Source organism: Oryzias melastigma, linkage group LG22, assembly GCF_002922805.2.
Source record: "Oryzias melastigma strain HK-1 linkage group LG22, ASM292280v2, whole genome shotgun sequence".
NCBI lineage: Eukaryota > Metazoa > Chordata > Actinopteri > Beloniformes > Adrianichthyidae > Oryzias > Oryzias melastigma.
Genome location: NC_050533.1, coordinates 12,032,675 through 12,059,195, shown reverse-complemented (window position 1 = coordinate 12,059,195; position 26,521 = coordinate 12,032,675). Strand labels below are relative to the sequence as shown.

General features: G+C 38.7%; 1 protein-coding gene across 7 annotated transcripts in view; it reads right to left on the bottom strand.

The window, feature by feature from the left end:
* rnf144aa (ring finger protein 144aa) overlaps positions 1-26,521 on the bottom strand; it is a 132,036-nt gene that overhangs the window by 37,945 nt on the left and 67,570 nt on the right. For 2 of the 7 annotated variants that reach the window (XR_002918949.2, XM_024269509.2), the window contains one exon: positions 26,227-26,341. The exons of 2 other annotated variants lie outside the window; for them this stretch is intronic. Coding sequence is in view for 4 of the 5 variants with exons in the window: in XM_024269509.2 (XP_024125277.1) it covers positions 26,270-26,341 (72 nt within the window). In the remaining variant the exon portion in view is untranslated. Of the gene's footprint in view, positions 1-21,821; positions 21,837-25,677; positions 26,342-26,521 lie in introns of those variants that run through there. 3 more of the 7 variants (XM_036209847.1, XM_024269500.2, XM_024269519.2) reach the window with 2 other exon arrangements.

Genomic DNA, 26,521 nt, shown 5'->3' with positions numbered 1-26,521 from the left:
CATTGGCCCTCCTGGCGGGGTGGGGGGGCTGCTCCTCTGGCTGGGCTGGGGCCTATGAATGAAGTTGCCTGTAACCCTTGTGGTATCCTAGGTATGTTGATGTAGGGAGTGGGGTCATCTGGACCCCACAAGACAGCATTTTGAACATTTTTTGTCAATGATTTTTGATTTTCACTGTTGTCCATGGCAGATGTGAAATCCTGTCCACCTTTGTCTACATTTGTTATGGGATGGATTACATGTCAATGTAAGAGTGGGGTCATCTGGACCCCATAGCACAAGGGTTAAAGCAAATCTTCTGGACTAACCCAAACTGAAAGTCTTTGTCTTTGGAAGGCCCTTGAATGAAGTTTGAATGTTAACCGACTTTGTTTTGATAGTGTAACCCTTGTGCTATCCTAGGCATGTTTACATTAAAAGTGGGGTCATCTGGACCCTACAGGTCTGCCCAATTAACTTTTTATTTCAAGGATTTTTTATCTTCCATGTGTCCTTTGCAGACATGAAATCCTGTCCACTTTGTCCACTTTTGTAATGGGAGGAATAACACGTCAATGTAGGGGTGGGGTCATATGGACCCCATAAGAGAGCACAAAGGTTAAATCGCTCAGTGCTTGGACCTGTTCCAGGGTTTGCTGTATGAATAAAGTCGGTTCTACGCTTCTAAAACTTGACGTTAATGTGTGACTGCCGAGGAGAATGATGAATTCAGTCGTGCGTGTTTTATCTTTTTTTGGGTGATTAGAAATGCTGACCTTAAGGACAGATTAAGTGTGGCAAATGACCAAACACACACACAAGCCCGCACAAACTCACATGCACACGTGCCAAGTGGACAAATCACACCCCAGGGATTCGGCTGCATGCAATTAAGATCATGATCAATGACGAGTCAATCATGCGAGACTGTTTTCCTCTCCCTTCCCCGACTCAGCGATTATTTTCCAGCTGGCAGGGTCTGCCCTGAACCACTGGAGGAGACGCCGCTCTCCTGTTTTTTTTTTTTTTTTTTTCTTCAGCTGAACCTTGTCCGCACCGCCCTCTCCCTCTCTCCCTGTCCCCCTTGGCTCCTCCCCCTCTTCCTCTTTGGCCATCTCTGTGGAGCAGTTAACTCTGCCAGTCACATCTGACAGCCTGGGGAGCTTCACCATTAGCCCCTGGCCTCCCAGCCTTCCGATTTCATGTAAGGTCGCACGCCCTCCACCCCCTCCAAAACCAAACGGACCATTGAGGGATAGCTTAAAGGTTTGAAAATTGTATCTTTTAGGTTTCAATGCTCATTTCGTCAACGCCAGCGGATAGGAGCAGCGACTGCAAAGGAGCTGTGATGTTTTGGTTCTACGTTGGCAGTCCAAAACGGGCTGAATTTTCACAGTTTCTCAGGTACACTTGCCGCCGAAAAAACGGTGCTGTCAGTGGTTGCGTGTTTCGGAGCGAGCCGCCAGATCGGCTCGTTACTCACAACGGAAAAAGGCTGACAGGCTGGCGAGCAGCAGCATCTTCTCTGAGACAGCAGATAAAGGAGGCAGGTGTTTGGAGGAACATTATGGAAATCCATCAGTCTTCAATTAGGGCTCTGCTCGCACCCTAAAATGAAGACTCGCACCAATAGGACTCCAACCGGATTCACTTCCCAGCCCCACCTGCACACGTCGAACAAAAACAAAAAAAAAAAAACACTCAAGAGCTGCATAATGCCGTGTTTTATGATGACGGAGCGTGGGATCTTTGCGGGTCTGCGGCGCTCTGGAGCAGCACTTTACGGCGCTCGCTGTTGTCCATTAGGCTCCCAGTGTGAGGCCTGGCTAATTCTGTCCGCCCGGAGGTGCAGGGGCACAGGCTCTCCAATCGACTGGCGCGCGGAGGGAAGAAATGCAGTTTAACCTAATTTGGTTCTAATTACAAAGACAGGAAGTCCACCTGCCACACATACGGCAGCGCTCTCCTCCCCACCGGAGACCTCTGGGAGGCGGGGGGAGTGAGCAAGAGGACAGCAAGAAGGAAACTGTCTTTGTGTGGTTTCTTTTTATTTATTCCTTCCCTTTATACTTTTACTATCCGAGTCAAATATTTGATAGAATTAGGATAAAAAAAACGAATACATTTTATTTTACCTTTATGTTGCAGGTATCACTGCAGATAATATGGAGCCTGTCAGAATGGCCTTTAGCATCATTTCCATCATCTGAAGATGGACTTCTGTCTTTGTTTTGGGGGTCAGGCTGATCAATCAGAAGGGCTGGATTAATAAAATTGATCGATTTTAATCAATTTAAGCTTAATAGATCAATAATTGATTCATACAAATATAAATGATTTAGCACATAACGCTAAAGTCTGCTAGCTTGATGCTAACATTTAATGGAATTTACCACAGGACGGCTAATGCTAACGCTCGGTCGACCCATGCATACATTGGTAACTAAATGAGATCTTTATTTACTCAAAGGTGTGAATTTTCCAAACAATTTTAAGGAAATAGTTTTTAAAGTAACCATTTAAAGTAACCAATTTTTTTTGCTCACAGTGTCTTCTTCCTCTGGAATAAGGTGTAATACTATAGCGTGATCGCCACCTAGTGGCCAAACTGAAACACTCATTAGGAGAAGCAGAACAATGTTTACAATGTTAATGATCTGAACATCTTTGTTAGAGAATCTCCTTTTGAGAAACCCTGTAACACTATGTATGATATTAACAATCTCATTATTTCCCTACTAATACATACAATATGTGAACTGTATCAGATTAATATAAATATATTTGAATCATATAGTAGATTCTTAATGTATTATTATTAATGTATTTCCAAACAAATGTGTATAAATGTGTAAACTCAAAATCTCGAAATTGAATTTAATTAAAGAATCGAAAAAAAAAATCGAAACTGAATCGATTCAGGGTCTTGTCAATCGAATCGTTTCTGGAAATTATAATTGATACCCAGCCCTATCAACCAGTAAAGCAGTGAAAATAGGGAAATTCTCAACCAAAATTTCAAAGTCGTAGACTGGTGATCACATGGTTATAGTAACACTTATACAACACGTAAGGGTGAACTGGTTGAGACGCAGGCACATCATACGTATATTTCCCTTTTATTAACCCTTGTGCTACTAGGGTTGGGCACCGATGGGATCTGATGCGGTTCCGGTGCTACCGCGGTTCTTTGGTTTCTGTTTCGGTTCCCTTTCGGTGCTTATTGCAGTACTTCAGTAATAAAAAATAATGCCTTTATCTTCCTAAATCCAAAGCAGAACGGCTTCAAACAAGCGCAGACTCCCTCCTGCCGTGCAGCAGTGCGCACGTAATATAAAGCATAATATAAAACTCTGTCTTAAATAAACTTAAACGTCCTTGAAATTTTAGCCTGACATTTTATTAAATTCAATCAGGAATGTGGCATTTATTTGCAGTTGTTTTTGGGCAAAAGCAATATTTTATTTCAATAAAATAAGGCGGAAGATAAATGTCAATCACACGGCTGCAAAGCGCAGCAGATGATGACGACCCGCTGTGGTGGTGGGCGGAGCCGAGCCGAGCTTTCTGCTATTAGCAGCCCAACAAGGAGGAAACGATTCATTGTTTCATTTTGGGATGGGGCTCCAGCGTTGTTTAAAAATTGCGGAAACTCCACTATTCACAGCGAAAGTCCCGCCCACCGACGTTGCGGAAGCCGACCATCTCGGCAGTTTTATATGAGCCCACCCACGAACACAAGAAAGTAAATAGATAGGCTGAATCGTAAAAAATCAGAAGGGAGTACAAGTGATTGACATGTCCACAGACAAATGAAACTTCAATGAAATTTGGAACCGAAATCCGGCACCGTTTGCAGCCGCATCTTTCGGTTTCGGTAGAACCACGCAAATCATAACGGTTCCTACTTGGAACCGAACTTCGGTGCCCAACCCTATGTGCTACCCTAGGCATGTCTACATTAAAAGTGGGGTCATCTGGACCCCACAAGACAGCACGCTGAACTTTTATGTCAAGGATTTTATACCTTCACTGGTGTCCGTGGAAGACATAAAATCCTGTCCACTTTTGTCATGGAGGGATCAGACATCAATGTAAGGGTCGGGTCATCTGGACCCCATAAGAGAGCACAAGGGTTAAACTACTTCAAAACCCTGCGGACTGTGCAAGGAGCCCCTAGGTGCGGTTCACGTGAAAAGTGTACATAGGGGTGTGTAATGACAAGAGTCTGGCGTTACAATACATATTGCGATACACAGCTCACGATACGATATGTATCGCGATATATATCCCAAGATTTTTCACTATGACTGAAAAAAAAGGCTCTACGTGAATTCACCATTCATGGCAATAAAATTGTAAAATTAATTTTAATTAATGATCAAAACGCTAAGCACAACAAATGCATCTTGTATACAAGTTGCTTTTACTCCATAGACAGTATAAGTAAGAACCTCCCCTCTCTTGTTCTAAACAGGAAGTATCCACTGGTTTAAGGAAGGCCAAAATCCCATAGACTTCTATTGAGAAATTGACAGTTATTTCTAAGTCGTTTTCTTTGTCAGAATGACCATTCTTACTCCGATACATTCTTCTTAACATCTTTCTAATACTATGTTTTTAAAGATAGTTTCTCTTCATTGCAAGTTATTCAAGTTATAAACTGACCAATTAGATTACTTCAGGAAAAGAAAGTGGCCTCACCTCGAACGTTTGATTGACAGATTCCCCCGATCCGCTTTCAGTGGGAGGGGAGTGGACTTCAAACAAGCCGGAACACCCTTGCTTATGATTGGTTGACAGGAGTTTCTCTAAAAACGTGACTCAGACCGACTCAAACTAATCACTGTTGACGGGTTGCAATCATTTGCAATATGGTGGTAGACATATCAGGAAGTGACGGCGAAAGCTGAAGCCTGATTTTGCGAGGGTTGGAGAAAAGTCATTTCCTACGGGGGACCTCAACTTTAAACGTGAAAACAGTTTAGTTTGGATTTAACAAAGAAAAGGTCAAATGTATTCCAAAAATGTTGGGAACCCTTCTGCATGATTTGTAATCGTGCAAGGCTGGATAAAGCAAAACCCCATTTAATCGTTTAATTTACGTATGTTTTGCATAAAGTGAGGAAAAAAATAATAATTTTAAGAATTTTTATGCTCAAACTCAAACCCTCTTAGTGTCTGCATCGGGTTTTTAACAGGAAAAATGATCTTTTATTGAGAAATACAGATCTAAATTTAATTTAATCAGCTAGATTTTAGGATATAACGCATGCAAACCGATGTATATTTACATGAAAATGTCAAATATAAAGTACTTGAACTGAATACTTATACAAACATCTATATTTTTTTTGGGCTCCACTGAACAAAGAGATGTAATGTGGATGGTTTTCAGCAAAAATGCAGCATATTTCTAAAATTCTGAAGAATGTTTGTTGCTTTTGCCATTTTCTTAGAAAGTGTTTCTTGTAAATCTCCTTTTTTAAGTCTTTGCTGCTAATTATCCCTTTCTCTCCCATCGCACTCATTTAAAGACATAAACAGCTCAGCGTGCGGTCTTTGTTTGGATCTGAACACCCTCGCAGGCTCCTTTCATCTGTCAGGCCGTATCAGCTGACCAGATCTCCCAGCGATGTTAATGGGCAGGCCGCGGTGGTCCAAAGCCCCCTGACAAGGAAGCGGATTGTTCTGCTAATGTGTTACTTCCTGTTGGAGTCACATCTTGGGAATGGAGCTGAGTGGCCTGTGCCGGAAGAAATCCTCACATCACAGCGATCATAAGCCGGCCAAGGTTTCACTTAGCCAGCCAGCCAACCGGCCAGTCAGTCAGCCAGAGAGTCAGCCAGCCGGCCTCCGCTGCCAGTGGATGGATTTCACTAAAACACTCAGTGTGACCGGACACCCAGTCGGAGGACTTTGGGCCACACTGGCAAATATTTGGGCAGCCATTTCCTTTCTTTAGGAAAACCCTGGTAACAGAAATCTGATTTTATCAAGTAAAAAAAAGGAAAAACAGCTTTTTTGGGGGGATTTTTTCATCACTGGATTTTCCTGATTAACCCTTTAAATTCCAATAAAAATTGTGTTTTTAACATTTTATTGCATTTTTCTACTAACAGGGGACATATATAAAGAAAATTGGGCTTAATTAAACAGATATTTTTTAAAGATTTGGGATGTAGAAAATACATTGGGCAGGCCACAAGCTCCGCCCATTCTGATGTATCCACTTGTAGACAAATAGATCCATGTGCTTCTTTGTTTTCCTCATCTGAGCTGGTATCTGGTTCAAAACTGTACGGCTGGATACCTCCAACTATCGCTCGCCACTTTTGTTGCACCTCCAGTATTAGATTGAGGGGTTGTAGAGTTAGTGAGAGAGTGTGTCAACTGAGAGCTCTAAGCTACGGCAACAAAAAAAAAAGATAAAAAAGAAAAGAAGAGATGCTGGGAACGTTTTTTCTAATGAACTACTGCCACTCTTCAGAAACTATGGCTATGTACAAATTTCTTCACCACTCACTATTAGGGCTGGGAATCATTGGGTACTTCACGATACAATGGGATACACGATACATGGCTCATGATATCATTGGTATCGCGATATTGTGATGATTGGTAAGAATCATCTTTAATAACTCACATTATACAGAACACATTTACTAGGAAAATATATATCGCCATTTATTTTTTAGCTTGTACACAACCATTATAAAAAACATGTCTATTATTTTGTGCAACAAATGATACACTCATTACTGATATCAGTAATACTATGTCTTTAAAAAGCATTGAGACCAATTTAATTAAAATTATGTGTAAAATTCAGTGTTAACAATAGTAAACATGAACAGAAGTACCACTACTTAGTGCAAAATTGTTGTAAACAACAGGAAAAAAATTAAATAAATCAAGTAACTGCCTTGGTGCCAGCGACAACAAAACTGGCAACGCGCGCCCCCTATCTACCTCTGAAGGAATGTCTCACCACAGGATGACAATTGTGAAGTATTACAACATCTTCAAGCAAAAAAAAAAGATCGATACTTGGTGAGAATCAATCGCAGGATTAAATATCGCGATATATTGCAATATCGATATTTTGGCAAAATTCCAAAACACACCTTAGGTCGCGGGCCGAAAAGGATAAACATTTATTGAACAAACTAAAACCAAATTTTTACAAATTAAAAACGTTACTTTTAAAAATATTTATGAATAATAAAAAGGCAGGAATATTATTATTTCAGAATAAATCAACTTAAACCTTAAATCATTTTCAATATTTTATTCTCCATAAATTATATTTTGTCAAATTATTACGAGTCAGAAAATAGCGCAAGATAACAGATATTCAATTGTTAAACTCAGTTTTTTCTTGTCAGATTGATTGTTTTAGAATTAGTCGTGATTATTTTGATGGGACCAGCGCTACTTTCACTCATGTAGATGAGGGGACGCTGTGGTCACATTTTGGCTGATTATCGCAGATTGGGAAGATGCTGCGTTGCCATGGCAATCTGCCCTTTTTATATGGAGTCACAGGTCATAGCAGGACCGATGGCGCACGCATTTAAGCAGAGGGATCAGGATGTTAATGAGTCTGTGATTCGTGAGGTTTCAACTGTAAATGTGAAGATTTTTTTTCTCTGTGAGGATGATGGGAATTCAGAGATTAGATGCCAGCAGAAAAAAAAGAAAAACACTAAATGTTAACTTTCTCAGTTAAAAGCATCTCTTAATTGCTCATATGCTTCGGTGCATGTTCACCGTTGGCATCCTAAACGGCTAGAAAGAAGTTTTCCCTTCAAGCATCTGAAAATCGTAATAAAAAAAACCCAACTCTATCCTGAAGTTATGAAACTTATTAACTGCCCGACCATCTGATTCACACCCCAGCTCTCCAAGACGTGGCACATATTTATTTCCAGCCAGCGATCGCATCGAATTTGTCCTGTTTTTAACTTTGTTAGAACATGTTTGGCGAACGCGCGACGCACACACTGGTGGCTGGCGGCAGCCAAGAGTACTTTATTTATGTTTGGATAGCAGTGGGCGCTCGGTTCTGCTTGGCACCGGCGGTGTGCTGTGGTCTCTGGCACCTCTTCGCATCCATCCTGTCCCCCTGACATCCTCCTTTCCCCGTCTCGACTGGGGCCTTTGCAGCATCTTGTGTTGAGTCAGCATGTGTCCGTGTGTGTTTATGAACACATATATATTTAAATGTGTGTGAAGAATATAACCTTTTTCATCCCAAAAAGATTCAACAGCTTCAACAAATGTATTAATATATTTTCTGCAGTATACGGTACATTTATGAATGGTATATTTTTGAATTTAAGTCGTATACAAGGCGCACCGAACTGATTTATACATCAATCAGGCTTTACTGCATTGTTTGGGAAAGGCTACATGCAAGTTACGTTAGAAGCGTTAGCCACATTAGCATATTCACAATACCTACAACTCCCAACCTTGTCAGCAACACGAGAAAAACGGACAAATACCACTAAAACAAACCTTACTGTGACTCTGACTAACACCGAAGAAAATTCCAATCTAGCACCGCAACACGTTAGCCGCAGTTGCGCATTCAGAATGACATCTAAACTTGTTTGTACTTTGTTAAAAACAACAATAACAACAAAAAAAAAACAGACTGAGACGCCTAAAACAACGCTAACTCTCAACCTAGCTAGTAACACAATAAAAACACACAGTCTGACACCGCTAAATGTTAGCTGAATTAGCATTTTCATAATTCCTGTTACTCCCAACACATGGAAAACAGAATAATACAGCTGAAACAAACTTTACTGTAACTACGTTAAGTCCTAACATGCTAGTGACACCTAAGAAAAATTTACAATCTGACACTGCTACATGTAAGCTGTGTTTGCGTATTCATAATGACATATTAACTTTTTTGGGATTTGAAAAAAACAAACAAAAAAATATGACTAAGACGCGTAAAACAAAGGTTACTGTGACAAAGCTAATACCAACCTTGCTAGCACATGTAAAAAGAAAAACAGTCTGAGACAGCTAAAAATTAGCTACGTTAGCATATTTACAATAACTCTCTACCTGGTTTGTAACACGGGAAAAAAACAGATTGATACCGCTAACAATACTGTGACAACACTAGCTCCCAACTTTGTTGGTAATTACAAAAAATACATGAATAAACACGATCTGACATCGCTACATATTAGCCACGTTAGCATATTCATGATGACATCCAAACTTGATTGGAATTTGTCAAAAAGACAGACAGATACAACTAAAACAAACAGCGCTATGTCTCAACCTCGCCAGTAACACATAAAAAAAAAAGAAATCTGACACAGCTAAACGTTAGCTGCATTAGCATTTTCACAATTCTTGTAATTCACAACCTTGTATCCAACACATGAAATATAGACTGATATTGCTAAAACAACCGATACTGTGACTATGCCAGGTCCCAGTCTTGTTAGTAACACGTTAAAAAATTAGTCTGACACCGCTACATGTTAGCGTTAGCGTATTTTCAATACCTGTAACACCCAATCTTGTTGGCAACACATCATAAAACAGACTGATAGTGCAAAAATGAACATTACTGTGACTATACCAAGTAGCAACATTACTTGTAAGATGTAGCCTAAAAAAAGAAAACACAGTCCAATACCGCTACACGTTGGTTGCATCAGTTTATTCACAATAACACCCAACCTTGTTTGGAACACTTAAAAAATCAGACTTATTCAGCTAAAACAAACGTTTCTGCAACTAAGCTAACTCACAACCTTGTTTATGCTAACACAGCTAAACGTTAGCTGTGTTAGCATATTCACCACAACATTCAACCAAACATTTACACAGAGCACCATGTACTTCTCAAACTTGCGTTGACATCAGTGAGCACAACAGAATAAAATGATAGAAGTTTCTTTGGATTATAATGGGGACTGTTGTTTTGAAAAAAGTTAAGGCTTTTAAGTGGGGAAAATAAAGTAACTTTTTCCTTATTTTTTAAAATGGCTTTAAAGTTATAACTGTTATCTGTTACACCTAAAATAACGGAATTTTAAGGTTTAAGACTCGATACATGTCTTTGCTAATCTTTTACTTCGCTAGTTTAAAAAAACATTAGGCTAAAGCTAGCTTAATCTTTGCAAAACCAAAAACCTAAACAGCTGCACCTGAGTGTTCCTCAACATGTTCCTTCTGGTTTCTAGAGCTTTCCATGCAATTACCTTCACGTAGTATATGAAAGAATAATTTATACCCTCTATATTTATAAACTAAATCCTGGTGGGGCACCTTAAAAGGAAGCGAGCGCTGTTTTCCTACACCAGAGTTGAGCCGAGTCTGCTGAAACTCAGGCTTTTGCCGTCTGGGTTTCCTCAGTGTGGGGCGGCGGGGTACAGCAGAGGGTCGGGAAGGGAGCGACCGAAGGCCCGAAACAATCCACAGGCAGATAACAGCTGATACTGCGACTAATTTGGTCATGTGCGGGGCTGCCGGATGACGGCGGCCTGATAAAGAAAACACGACAGGGACAGAAGGCCTGCTGGAAGAGGATGTCAAGCATCCGATCTCTGAGTGTCCAGAGCCGGGCGGTCTGCCGTGCACGATGACATCTTTCTGTGTTCTGACACAAATGAGGTGGGATCAAGAAAATGTGCTTAATCCTTTAATGTCAACTATATCAAAGACAGAAAATACTTTGTAATATGTGATGCATCTTTTTCTCATGACGAACAAATATTAAGAAAATGAAGCTTAAAATAGCATTTTTTGAGTATTTATCAATTCAAAATGTAAATCAAGAGCAGTTTTTACAATTTTTGGCAAAAAAATAGCATTATTATAATCAAAAGACCTCTGGGAATGCTTTTACTATAGATTAAAACGGGGTTCCTGGGCCCCAAAGCCGGTACCAGTCCGTGAACCACTTGGTACTGAGCCACGGACACACACACACAAAACAAAAAACTACACTAACTTTGATTTTTTTTTGTTTTGTTTATTTTCTGATTCTGAAGGAAGTTCTCTTTTAGAAAACTAACAGATTCTGTTCACATCCGTCCATCTCAATGCATCACATGACTTTAAGCGACTTCTCAGGCTGCTGAGTTAAAAGCCCAAAAAGCTAATAAAACACAAACAAAAATGTTCTGAAAGGTTTCTTTGCAGAGAAAAGAGTCAGTGAGGAACTGAGGAAGAGTCTAAGAGTCTTCAAAGAAACATAAAGCTGCTGTTTACAGACAAAACCAGGAGTCTTCCTGGAAATATAAATTTATTGAAGCAATCGTCCCAAACCGCTCTGTCTAACATGCAGAGACTGATTCTCACATACGCTGATAATAAAATGACAAGTTGGATTCAAGGTTTAGAAAATACCCATTTTATGATAAAAATATGATCTGATATTAAACTGTCCTGAAAAAGGTTTAAGACCACTGGACTAACAGATGATCGGAGGGTCTTAAATATGGACACGAGTGTTCAGTGAAAAATCACCTGATTTACTCATTGTCTCATATTTGATACATACACTTTAACATGTCTTAAACATACTTAATCATCAACAAATTTTGCACTCTTTCAATACAGCAAATATTAATTTAAAAATCAATAACAAATTAGTTATTGTAACCATAATAAGACTGACCACTGATAAGAAAAATAAACAAATATATGAATAAAGTCATAGAATTATGCGAGAAAAGTCAAAATTTGAAAAAAAAAAGTAAAAAGAATTGTGATGAAAAATGTCAAAATTTTGTATTGATATAGTGGTAAATTATGCAAAAAAGTCTCAGTTTTACAAGAACAAAGTTGTGAAATTATGATGGAAATAGTTACTATTTTACAAGAATAAAGTCCTAAAATTAAGACCAAAAAACCCCAAATTTTGCATCAATCAATGTGAATAAAGCCAAAAGAATAAAGTTGTAAAATATGATGGAAAAATATCAAAACTTTGCAAGGATAAATGCAAAAAATGATGCAAAAATGTACAAGAGTCAAGTTGTAAAATATTGAGAAAAAAAAATATGTTTTTGTTTCGAAAAGTTGTAATTTTACAAAGTAGATCATCATTTTCCGAAAAGAAAAATCTTTGATTTAGCTTATAAAATGTCTCAACAAAGACAATCACAACCTACGGTTTTAACTCAGAGAAATCGGGGAGACATCACGCTGCTCAAGAATTAAGCTGAATAATTTTTACTTAAAAAAAAATGACGAAAATACAACTTTATTAGCATCATTTTTTTTAAGCATTACATATTAATTGTAAAATTATGACTTTTCAAATAATACATTTACAGTTTCATTCTCATAAAATGTTGACATTCTTCTTATAAATTTAAGAACTTGTTTTGAAGTATTGAAATCTACCAAAACTCTTTCCACCAAAAGTGTTTTTGAGATTTTATGGAAGCAGCCATTTTGAAATGAGCAGGAAAAGCCCTTCTACTGCCTCTAGTGGAATGATGATGAACTACAGGGCAGACAAAATGGACCGTCATATACAATGGATTTTTAAGAAAGGTTTTTATGAGGCTAACAAGATAAGAGGTGTCAAAAATCCCTTTATCAAATATAATATGACTGGTTGTATATAATCTGAGCGCGGAAACCTTTTTATTTAAGTCAGTGGCTTTAGTTTTGTTGCACAGCCTCAACAAAAAGCCTTTAAACTTCATAGCAGATGGATATCAGTTCCTGCAGTGCTGGCAACACGTGAGCACAAGCGGCCTGTTTGCCTCCAGCGCAGTTTGTGAGGCTCCTCTGGGGTTGTTTGGTTCTGACGGTCCGGGATCTGCTCCGGCTAACGCGGGGGCCTGGCCCGGAGATGAGAAAACAGAGAGAGACGCTTCCCGGAAGACCAGCGGCGGCCGCTGGGGACTGCAGGAAAAGCCTGCTGGGAAATGTCTATGTCACCGGTGTCACCCGGGCGAAGCAGAAACACAAAACAGCAGCCGGGGACACATTCTTGGCCGGCGTCGGCCTCCGAACGCAACCGCAGACCCCCTTCACCCCACCCTCACCCACCTGCTTGTACTTTCCACACTTTGTGTCTTCTCTCACACACAGATGCTCATCTAAAGCTCTGCTATTTGCAAAACATATAAAAAAATCAAAAAAATATTAACTTTTTTAGTATAAAATGAAGGGATTCTGATAAAGTTTGTTCAAATGCAGTGGGAATAATCTCAACATCTCTGCACATCAGAGTGAGCAGAACTGGAACTGTCTGCAGGCAGCGGAGCCAAAGGAAGCTAACTAGCACCCCCTTTTGAAAGTCCTGACTGGAGCAGGTGAGCGGGTCTCTTCCCGCTCTGCTGGAGGACGTCTCCATGCTGCGCACGGGGCTGCACTGGTAGGGCAAACACAAATGACACACAATGAACCAAAACAGGGATTTTTTAGAAAAATTAAACAGCAGTTCAGTTTTGATAAATGCAGATTAGATTACAAACTTATGGTTTACCTGCTAAATCAGGTTTAAAACTTCGTTTTTTGGTCAATTTCTACTTGATTTGAATCAGAGAACACACTGCGTCCTTTATGTTGACCTTATAATGTGATCCAGTTACATTTATTACCCTAGACTCAAACGTATTTGATTACTTCATAGTCATTTTATTGATTTGATTTGATTGCTTAGCACATTGTTTTCAGCATTTCCATGCACACACACATTCCAAATCAAGCCTAAATTGAAATTATGAGGTCATATTTAGAATATTCTTGATCTTATTCAGAATATTTTAACACATTAATCGAATATTTGATCAATCTGTTGGTGTCAAATATGAAGAAAAGTCCTGATTGTGTTTTAGGAGCATCACATTTGAAAAGAAATGCCTTTTATTTTTTAACTATATAGAAATATTCAGCCAATAGTTGTTTTGGCGATGCTAAAATACCATCGTGCAACAGGATTACCATGACAACAATAACCATTTTTTTAGGCTGGAATAAAATCGCTTTATCCAGATAAATCTCATTCTTTGGAACTAAAGTATTTGGATTTGACACATTTTGTGAGTTTATTCTTCTGTTTTTGCTCAAAATGATGTAATTAGTGCACAACATATCCCATATGGTGCTTTAATAATCTGATACAGTTGCATTCATAACCCAAGAATCAAATGTATTTGGTTGCAAAGTCTTAGCTTGATTGATTTTAATTTGATTTGATTGCTTAGTAGGTAGTTTGTCTTTATTTTCAGCATTTTTATGCACACACACATCCAAATCAAGCCTAAACCTAGTTTATAAGATCATATTTAGAATATTCTTGATTTTACTCAGAGTATTTTAGCACCTCAATGTTTTATTTAATCGTATTATTGGTTTCAAATATGACAGCAAGTCCTGAATGTATTTTTAGGCATCAGATAAACAAAACTGCCTCTTATTTTGAAATATTTAACTAAATAGAACTAGTTTGTCAATAGGTTTTGTGTCAATGATAAAACAAAAGTATTACCATGACATCAATAGTTTTTTTTTTAATTCAGGATGAAAACATTTTATCTAGAAAAGGTTTGAAACTGTAATATTTTTGTTCCTGCATCACATAAATCAGGTTTCAAGTTTGGATTTTACACATTTTGTGAGTAAATTCTTCTGGTTTTGCTCAAGATGATGCAATTATTGCACAACAAATCCCAAATCCCATGCATTTATAACCCTAGAATCCAATGTATTGCACTGCTTGCGAGTAGTTTGATTTGATTTGATTGCTTATTATAGTTTCTCTGTATTTCCATGAACACCAACATTCCAAATTGATCCTAAATCAAGTTTATGTAACCATACTTTGAATATTCTTAATTTTATTCAGTGCATTTTAGCTCATCAACTTTTTCAAAATTATTTTATTGTTTTCAAATATATCAAAAAGTAAAAAGTATGACAAAATGTGTAAAATTTGAAAAGTTGTACACATTTTTGTGAGTTCATTCTTCAGTTTTTGGTCAAAAATGTGTAACTGTTGCACAACATGTCCCATATAGTGTATTTATAATCTGATCCAGTAACATTTATAACCTTAGAATCCAATGTATTGATTGCTTAGGAGTAGTTTGATTTGATTTGATTGCTTGATATATCGTTTTTCATAATTTTCCTGCACACCAATATTCAGAATTGATCCTAAACTGAATTTAGAATGTCATACTTTTAATATTTTTGATTAGTTTTAATATTTTAGCTCATCAACTTTTAACATTTTTTTCAAATATAGTAAAAAGTACTGACTGTATTTTGTGAGCATCAGATAACCAAAGCTGCCTCTTTTTAAAAAAGTTAACCTAACAGGAATAGTCAGCTATAGATTTTGTGTCAATGATAATACAAAAGTTTTAACATGACAGAGGCTATAAGATGAAAAACTTTTATCTAAAAAATGTTTAAAACTGTAATATTTTTTTTCCTTCATCACATAAATCATATTTTATATTTTGGATTTTAAACATTTTTTAATGTTTATTCTTTATTTTTTTACTCAATATGATGCATTTATAATAATCTGATCCAGTTATATTTAAAATCCTAGAATCAAATATATTTGATTGCTTAGGAGTAGTTTGATTGATTTGATTGCTTAATGGTTCGTTTTCCAGCATTCGATGCTCAACAACATTCCAAATTGATTCTAAATTGAGTTTATAAGGTCATATTATGAATATTCTTAATTTTATTGAGTATTTTAGCTCATCAACACTTTATTTAATCACATTATTGGTTTCAAATCTGATAAAAAAGTACAGACTGTTTCTTTTTTCATAATCACATAAACAAAACTGCCTCTTTTTTTTTAAACAAGCAGTAATAGTCTGCCAAACTGAATAGGTTTTGTTACGATGCTAAAATATCATCATGCAACAGTATTACCATGACAACAGCAGTCCTTTTTGGGCTGGAATGAAAACATTTTATCAAGAAAATGTTTGAAACTAGAATATTTTTGTTACTCCATTGCACAGATTTAGATTTTAGACATTTTTGCTCAAAATTATGCAACTATTGCACCAAAGAGTGATATAAAGACTTATTTTATTTCCTTTTTTCCATTTTTACCAACTTCTTTGCTCTGTTTAACATTTTTTTGAGCGACAATCTCCAGTACTTTCTCCACCTGTTCCCTTCTCCTCCCATAACCTCCTTTTCCTCGGAGCCCCACCTCCTCCCCTCTCCTCCTGCACGCACAACTCTTTCGGCGGCGAGTTTCGGAGGCGTTGGAGGTCAAAGAGGAGAGGAGGGGAGGGGTTCGTAACCGGTATGGAGCTGGTCGGCCGGTCAGGTGCAGCGCCACCAGTGATCATTAGGGTTACAGCTGCCCGGGCCAGATTGCGCGCTGCCTGCACCAGGCGAGATGTTTTGCCCAGGGAGAAGAGCGAGCATCTGTCTGTCCCTCCCCGTAGACAGCAACCTCCTACCAGCCTGTCCAACTCAACCCAACTGGTAACAAGGTCACCCAACTCTTACTTTCTCTCACACACACACCCCTCTGCTACTTCTTTCTCCTTCCTGTTTCACTCCGTCTTTTTGCAGAAGGTTTCTCTTTTAGGACAGGCTGTTGAAGCAGCAGGCCCTAAAAAAAAACAAAAAAAAACCCCAAAGCGCATATGATGTTAGGACTAAAATGATTCTTATGTGAGTGCAATGCAAATGTGCACAGCACGGCGGAGCAGCTTTCCCCCTGTCAAATTGTAGAGAATGTTTTCTTTTTTTTCCTACCGTCTGTGGCAAATGTTAATTGCCCGGGCTGATCCTTGTTGATAAGAGGACACTTTCATCGCCCAAAATAATTGCCTCCTTAAATACTTTTAAAACCCTCCATTGCAAACATTGTTTCGGCTAATCTTATCGGGCTAATACAAAAATATAATTATGCTCGGGCCCTGAAGGGGGCGGCTGGTCTCTGTGTGGGAATTCCAAACGGACATTATTGGAACTATCTTCAGGCACACGGACCTGATAGTGTTATAGCTTTGAGTGTCAGACGATGAGTTCAATCGCCACTGATTTAAAACCGAAGAGTTTCAGAAGATTTTCTCAAAAGGAAACTGAAAGTGGAATGTCAGAACTCAAGACGCTCAGCCTAAACTTTTCATATGAGTCATTGTGATGTCATTAGATCATCTCACGTTTGCCTAACAGTTCATGACCACGATGGATCAATGAAACTGCAGGTACCTGGTTCATGTTAAACTGACCTACTAATGAGACACTTGGAGGACATATTTCTATTCGTAAAAACTCTTACTTTAAGTTTTAATCAGAAAAATCTTCGGTCCAATCTATTCTCTTTTTATGTTTGATTTTTTGTCCTTCCATCATATAGTTCTGAAACTTGGTTCACCGGGTTTTTGACATTCAAGAATGCACATTTAGTCCATCATGTTCACACTGAACCAGCAGGGAGGGGCTTCTTCTTCTATTTTCCCTACTTTTTATTATTATATATCTTCCCCCTACTGCCCCCTACAGTTGGAAGAGGCTTAGTGCGAAATGTCAAAGTGGTGCAATTTTGGCACAAAACGGAAACGGGTCGGTTCATCACTAGCATCCTTGTAATAGCGGATAAGGATAACCATTATGTAAGGAGAGTGGCTTTGATTGATAGTTATTTAAAAAGACAAACCCAGATATTACCAGATGAACCAGATTTAATTGTCACTACCAAACTCAAGTCCCTGATTGGTTAATGTTAATTTAAATGGCCACGTGTTTGGTTCATAGAGCTCGACAACAGTCAAAGAGACATGCGGACGCGCGTTTAGAACACAGCAGTGTTTTAGCAGTGTTTCCAAGGTCGGTGTGAGCGTAGCTTCAAAAGTGTCATAAGTACAACATCCTCTCTTTTGGTTTTTAATGATTTCAATTTTGGATTTAGTGAACAAAGAGACTAAAGTGATTACATTTTAAATCAAATCAAATTAAATTAATTTTGTTCCTTTGTTGCCTCAATACCTACATTAAACCCAACAAAAATATCTCTGTTTGGTCTGAAACAAATTCAATAGTTTGCTTTAAATGGATTTTAAGGATCGATTTAGAACCTTGCGTATAAAATTTGATATAAATAAATACATTTTTTAACTTGAATGCTGCCTGAAACAGGTATGTGGAGCAAAAAGAAAAGGTCCCAGTTAAGAACCCTGTGGCACACCTTCAGTGGCACTGGTATAAAATATATTTTTAAAACTCCCATAGACAAACTGAAAGTTTGATGGAAGCTTGATATGAAGTCCAGTTGTACTAAAAAAAAAAGTCTTTCATAAAATCTTTTGTTTCAAATAAACCAATAAGATCTTAAAGAATGTAAACAGACTCAAGACAACAATCAGAGGCAGCAATAATGTCACTAATAAGTTGAGTGTTTTTTTTTGTTTTGTTTTTATCTAAATCCTGACAAGTTTTTGTATTCCTCAATAATAAAAACTTCTGTAAGGTTTTCTGCAGATTATAATCTGATGTTCACAGGTTGGCAAAAACGCATTTAACCGACTACTTCCAATATTAAGTCTATGTGGACGAGCACTATATGTGCTTTTTGATTTACTATCATTTACAGTTTTAATTACTATATTCAGAACAGATTATTGTAAAAAGAAAAAGTTATTTCAACTAAAACTCAATAATAGTCATCTGGTTGATCGTTTGAGGAAATATCCTTTCAAAATAAGAGCGAAATTCCATCTGAATAGATGAATAATTTTACTACTTGGATTTACATACAATCCAATAGATAATCAATTATCAAAGGTAAATACATCAACACTGTAAAAAGTCTAATATTGGATTAATTAATGAAAGGTCTGTTTTTGTTAAAGATATTAGTTTTTATCAAATTAAAATATTGAGTTGAGTGAACCATTAACTCAATATTTTAATTTAATGAATGTTAAATTCAACAATATCTTTTGTTACTTAATCCAATGTTTCACTTTTTTTAAGGTATGTTTGAGTTCAAAAAAATGCATAAACAAGATCCCAGAATGCACCTTGTTAGGTGTGCTGCTGTGCTAACCTCGAAATTTAGCTTCACGACGAGCAAAAATTCTCAAAAGACGATTTTTATTTTAATGCCAGATATTGGTTTTGTTTGGTAGGCTTCACGATGATTTGTTAATCGATTATGGTGCTAATTTTTTGTGGATTTTGTTTTAGTTGGACTCTCAGAGGACTGGCTGCTAACAGTTAGCTGCTAACAGCTAGCATTTGTCATTAAGCTATCAACCAGAGAGGGCCCCTGACAACAGGAAATGGTCTGCAGATGATGGACTTTAAAGATAATTAATTAGGCTTTATATTTTCAAAATAAAACTCTAAATTTTGAGCTAAATGAGCATGTGGAATATGATAGCAACAAAAAATAAATGTAGCTCATGATTTTTCACAACTGTTAGAGCTAAATTTGAACGACCTACACATTAAAATTCCATGGGACAACATGGTTAAAAAGAAGGAAGATGTTTCATTAATTTCTATCTGCACTCGATTGAGGTTCAAACTGAACAAAGTGAGCCAGGAGCTCGCAGGAAGGGGGCCGAAACAGGTGTGACACCAACTTTCCGCCTCACAGGAGACGCCGGGGCCCTTGGTCAAGGGCACAGCACCTGGGCCATTGTTTTATCCCACAAAATGGCTTTTAAGTGCAAATTTCCACTTGGTCCTAAAGGAGACCTGGCCTCTGCACTTGTTTCACTCGTCTGAACCAATATGTGATCCGTCCTCATTTGCATAATGGGCAGAATGGAAATGAAGAGGGGGGGGGGGCAGCTTTGTCAGCTCAAGACAAAAAGAAGAAAGACGGAGAGAGGTAGACTGAAGCCATTCTGTGTCTGTGCAACACAAAGCTGTGATATCTTGAGTCTCATCAGAGCACTTTTAATTATGATCAGAGGTTAGCCGGAGCACTGCAGGCCTGTTACACAAGAGAAAGACAAGATTTTTCTTTTAAAACGACCATTTTATTCTTTATTCAGTACTAAAATTATAATTCAGGAGTGAAACTGGAAAAAAAATCTTTTAGGTTTCATATTTTGAGGTGCCTGCAGCTTCCAGCTCGGTGTGTTTCAGTCTGGTTGCATCATGATTTCCAGATTCACCTTCTGCGTTTGGGCTTAAAGGAAATGAGATCCTTTTGTGTCCTTCAAACCATCAAACATGTCACCAGTGTTGCTCCAACAAAAAGAATAGATGTTTTTAAGGTCGTGAATCGCAAAAATATGGATGCACATTTTTTTCTATCATCATATTGCAGGCGAAAGGTTGTAGTGAATAATGAAACAAAATACGAAAAGTGTGGGTAATGTGAAGTGGGAGAGATGCAGGAATATTTTACGGAATTTTCATTTTTCAATCAATCAATCTTTATTTGTAAAAAAGTGCTTTACAATTAAAAACAGAAACAAACAAATAAATCAATCAATCAATAAAAAGAGAAAAGCCCAATCCACCCTTTACCCACCCTCTCCTTCCATAGAAGGAAGGGGTGGGTAAAACAATGAATACTTACTTATGAATACTTATGAATACTTATAGTACTTTTTTGCACTTTTTTGATCCACTCCAGATCCTGCGAGCTCCTACCAGATGTATACGCCACCAGTGTATTCTCCTTATCCAATCCAGGTTTACCCGTTTTGACCCTTAGACGGCCCTTATCTAGTATTTTAAGGACAGTTGTGACTAATGCTTTACCAACAACTAGATCACTCGTGTGTCATAAGTGTGTTCAACTTATGTTGGCCTGACAAATACTTCATGATACAATTACCACACTCACGACAAATCAAACTTCTATTTTCAATGACCCTCAAGACACAACTTAAGATGTGCCTTGAACCAAAGACTCCTCTTTGCGATCCCCTACAGGCGCGGACGACCCAAAAACCTGCAGCACCCAAAGAGATTTAAGGTGTCCTTACTCTGTCAAATGTAGAAATGAGATTCACCTTATAGGGAAGCTAAAGCTTTTTGGGAGAAAAGTAATCAGTCAATTATGCAGAATTTGCTCCAGCAGGAATAAAAGCCTTGAAATCTACCATCTGATGCTATGTTCAAACCCAGCTCGGAAACGCGCATTTGAGCAACCACTTCCAAAGAAAGTCTCGCATTTCGGGCTTCTGCGTTCAAAACTCTCCCATTGACACGTTGCTGCACTAGTTTTTAAGTTCGTTTTCATCTCCACGAACTAAAAATGCGGCTATTGTGCACCAGTGACAAGCGAAACCAGTTGAACCTTAACCAATGAGGGACTCAGATTTGGTGGTGACATAGTGTCTTTTTCAAAACACGGAAGTACCAACCGTTTGAAAATGAATCACGATGGAGAAACTATTAATTGTGATTTGTGTCCAGCTGTAATTCTATGACACCAAGACTTTTACGAATTGGAATAGAGCTGTAAAAGAAAAAGCCTGGAGCAAGATTTACGAGATTTGAACCAAGCCTCTTCCTAGAGCAAGCACTAGTATCGGGTAGTGACAGTCCAGTATAAACTGTGTTCAAGAACCTTCATTCATTCTATTCTTGAGTGTGTGACACATTCCTGGTGTGAACGTAGCTTAACTCGTAATAAATATTACATGTTGAACACAAACTGCTTAATTTTAATTTGTGTTTCTGTGTCTACGTGTGGTTGTCGATGATCATTTCTACAGAACACCATCCAGTTGAGTCATTCGCCACTCTAAGGTCGTCAGTTCTAGAAGACCAAAATGGTGTTTTACCTTCAGGTTGTTCAGTGCGACTCTTGGAGGATCTGTGCATTGCTCTGCAATATCTTGTCCTCCACGCCACCTGCGCTGTGGGCTCTGTGGCTGCAGCTCAAACTGTCAGGAGGGGTGCAAAGCAGACAGCGAGGTGTACTTATGACTCATTTCCACCTCGTAGTTCACCAGCGCAAGTTTGTGTTTGAGTTGTTTGTGACCAGCAGCCTCAGTTGTGGTTAGAAGATTCAGAACTGACAAAAAACTAGAACTTATTAGTCGGTAAACTTCAGAAGTAAGAGTATATTTTCCTCCAAAAGGGGATTTGAAATCAAACTTTATCAAAATATTGTTGAATAAACTCACATTTATGTCTCAAACTAGACAAAATAATGAGGAAGAAACTGGAGAGCAGCTCTTTTCTGATGAGAAAATCATTTGTCTGTTGGGAAACATTGTCATAAGAACTAAATGCCAAGAAGATATTACCAATAAACCTCTACTTAGTTTGTCTTCCCCCCGCCCATCCCGCTGGCATCCCGGCACTGAGGCACAAAGGTATTTACTTTAGTTTAATCTTCTTGAGCTTCCGACAACCCGACAACACATCTGCAGGAGTTCGTACATGGACAAACATACAAAGAGGCAAAACCCCGTCGCCGTGTTCTCGGCAAAGGTAGATTATCTGTAAACGCGTGGAGAAATTTCTCGGGGGAAGCTTTGGCGCCGAGTAATAAAAGTCTGAGTGTGTTGCCTTTGCCAAGCGGAGACATCTGGTCACCTTATCACAGATAAGTGGGGGTTAGTCCTGGCATCTGCTAGAATTAATCCATTTTGCAAACACAGTTATCCTAATCTTCTAAATATGTCATTCAAAAACTGTGGAAGGCGGTATCACTTTTTTCCCTTTTTCTTCTGCGCTGATCAAAGCTGTGTTCTGCTGCGCCGACGGCGCCACGACGCGCTGGCGCTGACACCCTGAAGAAGCCGGAGACAAAAAAGGTTGGAACCCGGTGTCACAGCCTCCACCTGGCCAAGTGCGCGCCGGTGCCCGGTCTGGTCTGCGTCGAGCCACCTAACGTCCCCAGCATCAATATTCATGCGGGCGGATTTCTCTTTTGTTGCCTGCCTAGTCAGCAGTCACAGAACACATGGTGAGTGTTGGCAGCGCCCGGCTTAGGTAGAGAGGCCGCGGACGGAGGCAGTGGCAGGAACCAGGACCTGTGAGGCTGACTGACATTTCCATCTGTGGCGAGGCCTGGTAATTATCGGGGAGAGGAGCGCCCGCAGCAGCGCGCCATCTGCTAGGGGAGATGGCTCAATGAGGTATGAGCGCGAGCGGCGCTCCGTCGGGCCACTGCCTGCCTCTGACATGAGGGCTCGCATCTGCTGCCGAGGAGCCGGGCCGCCCAACACAGCCTGCACGCCTGGCCGAGAGAGGGGGCTGACAGGAGGGAGAAGAGCAGCCAACAGCCCCCCCCATCTCCCTGACCCCCTCCACCACGCAACACCACCCACAGCCATCACTACCACCACTGCCCTGCCAAAGCCACACTTGACAAACGGCGCACTCACAAGTTTTCAAACAGATCGCATCAAGTTGTTTTTTTTGTTTTTGGATCCTCCGGGATCCGGTACTTCCAGAGGAATCAATCCGTCATTGTTTTGGGAAACGAAGAAAGAGTCAGCGAACAAATGTATCGCACAGTTTGGTGGCAGAGGACGCCTGATTTTTTTTTCTCTGACTCATTTGTGAGACTCAGCTCTGTGCGAATGGTCGCTTGTGGGAGCCTGCGTGGCTTCGTATTACTCAGCCTCCTCACACACCTGCCAGGTGTGTGTGTGTGTGTGTGTCGCTTTTATTTTCTCTCTGCATGGTTAGTCCAATTGTGGTGCGGTTATTACACTCTGCCCACAGACATAGTTAGACGCTTTCAGTAACATCCCATTATGTGTGAATGCAAAACACAGGCCCACAGCTCACTGAGCACTCATGAAGGCTACACTCTGAAAAAGACATCTGCGACACACACACCTAAAACACAAAGAGGTGCTAAGGTGTGAAAACAAAGGACGTACACATTCTGTCTAGTTATTCATTTTAAAGGTATTCTTTTTAAGTGACAACAATAGTTTAAATTAAACTCTAAGAATTAAAAGCGTGGACTGTTTTATGCTGACATTACAGTCAACGAGATTGTGCTGTTGGACTTAAAAAAGTTCTAAAAGTTTTAGTGAAAAGTTTGGAATTAAAAAAAAATAATAATAATTGGATTTCAGGAATTCCATGAAACAACTTCAGAGATGTTGCCTTGCCGTCAATAATTTTGTGTATTTGTGTAAGAAAGTTGATATTGGACTGAATCCAAAATGTTACATTTTATTTAGTTACCATCGTCCCTTAATATTCCAATATGTTGGAAGAAAGTGAACTGCTGTGGTGGTAAACGTTAGCTTATAGCTACCTAGCCCTTTAAACTTTTCAGTAGTTTCCCTTTTTCGGACAGAAATTAATATAATACACAAATGTATCTAAAAAAAAAGTTGTCAGCATGCTTTGGCTAAATCCGAAAGCTTAGTAACTGAAAAAGACCAGCTAGCTTAATGCTTTAGCATGAGCGCTGTGACAAACTGAATAGTTGGGCTTCACCCAATGACATCATAGAGGATTAAGATGATTTGGAAAATAGATGGATAGATTTAGCATTCTGCTTTCAATTAGCTAGTTTTACCATGCTTAAGCTAAAAGCAAAAGATAATAAGTGAAGAAAAGAATTATTAGTTTGATGCTTTAGCATGAGCCCTACGACAGACTGGCAACTTGTACCAGGTGTTTAGCATACTGCAGCTGACACAAAAGGTAAGTTGATGAAAAAAAGAACAATTAGCTAAATGCTCTAGCTTACTTCCTTCAAATAGCTAGTGTTGCTATGCTGTAGCTAAATTCAAAAGCTAAGAAAATGAAAAAAAGAACAATGAGCTTAACGCTTTAGCATGCTATTCCCAATTGGCTGGTTTTCCCATACTCTAGCTCAAGCCAAAATCTCAGTAGTTGAAAAAAATATTATTAGCTTAATGCTTTAGCATGCTGTCTGGATGGTCTTAGCATTCTCTAGCTAAAACAAAAAGCTAAGGGAACAATTAGCTTATTCCTTTGGTAGCAATGGTAGCAAGCTGTACCTAAAACCAATAGCTCAGTAGAACATAAAAAAGAGCATTTATCTTACCGCTAACTTTTTCAGATTTGCTAGTGTTAGCATGCTCTAGCTAAAACTAAAACCTCAGTATGCAAAAAAAAGAACAATTACTTAACGCAGCGTAATACTTCTTCCAATTGGCTAGTTAGCTGACTATATCTAAAACCAAAGTTCATTAGGTGAAAAAAGGAACTTTTTTTAACTGTTTCAAATTCTTCTTTTAATTGGTTGGTGGTAGCTTAAGGTTTTAGCATGATTTGTCCAATTGGCTTGTGTTAGCAAGCTATGCCTAAATCAGTAGAACATAAAAAACAACAATTAGCTTAATGTTTTAGCATTCTTCTTCCATTTGAGTAGAATTAGCTTGCTGTACCTAAAACCAAAAGCCCAATAGGTGAAAAAAAGAGTGATTTTTAAAAATTGTTTCAATTTTTTCTTTTTATTGGTAAGTGTTAGCTTAGCGCTCTAGCATGCTTTTTCCAATTGGCTAGCAAGCTATACCTAAAAACATAAGCTCAGTAGAAGATAAAAAAAGAACAAGTAGCTTTACACGTTAGCACAAGCCATTAGCATTCTTTTTCCAATAGGCTGGAGTTAGCTTGCTAAATCTAAACCCAAAAGCTCAGTAGGTGAAAAAAGAGCACTTTTTAAAAAATTGTTAAAATGTTTTAAAATATTATTTTACTTGGTTAGTGCTAGCTTAAGGCTTTAAGGTTTTTCCCAATTGGCTAGTGTTAGCAGGCTAAAAGCAAAAGCTCTGTAGGTGATTTTTTTTTTTTTACAGTTTCAAATGATTCCTCTAATTGGCTAGTGTTAGCATTCTCTAGCTCAAACCAACGGCTAAGCTAGTAAAAAAGAAAAAAATACTTTAATGCTTTTGGATGGTTCTTTCAATTGGCTGGTATTAGTGCATTTACCAAGCTAAAACTGCAGCACAAAATCTGTTCTCTATGTTTTGAATTTTCTTTAGATCAAGCTGCCACCACTTTGATGGGAGAAATCAATCTCTATCCACTTTTGACGCTCAGCCTATATAACTGCCTAAACCTACATTTATATACGCACTTTATTTACTTTTAGCTCAACCTTTTTCACTTTAGCTTTCATTAATCAATTTTTTCACTCTTCATTGCAGTGTGACTGACAATCACTCACTGATTGGAAACTGACTCTTGAGTTGTAAATCCGGTTTAAGAGACCAATTTCCTGCCAATGCCGAGAAAATCAGTCTCTATAACTCGCAAACTTTTATTTCTCCACCTCCCGTTTGCACATCTGTCAGGTCTCTGACAAGTTGTTGTGGAAGTTGTTTCTACCTCTGCTGATCAGTGTTTTCATACTGCCCCGGTGGCTCTTGCATCACTTATTACCACTTGAGGACGATGACGACTCCGAGAGCGGTGAGGCAGCGGCGGCGGCGGAGGTAGGGAGCTGGAGAGGGGAGGGTGGAGAGGCTGAATGAGAACGGGAGAGGCGCATCTCTTCATCGCAGGATTTTTATCTGACTGTTTGGACAGATTGGTAGAATTCAAAATGCAGCAGGGGCCCTGTGATGTGGCAATAAAGCATTTGCCTTTGATCCTGCCTGACTATTTTTTTTTTTTTTTTTTT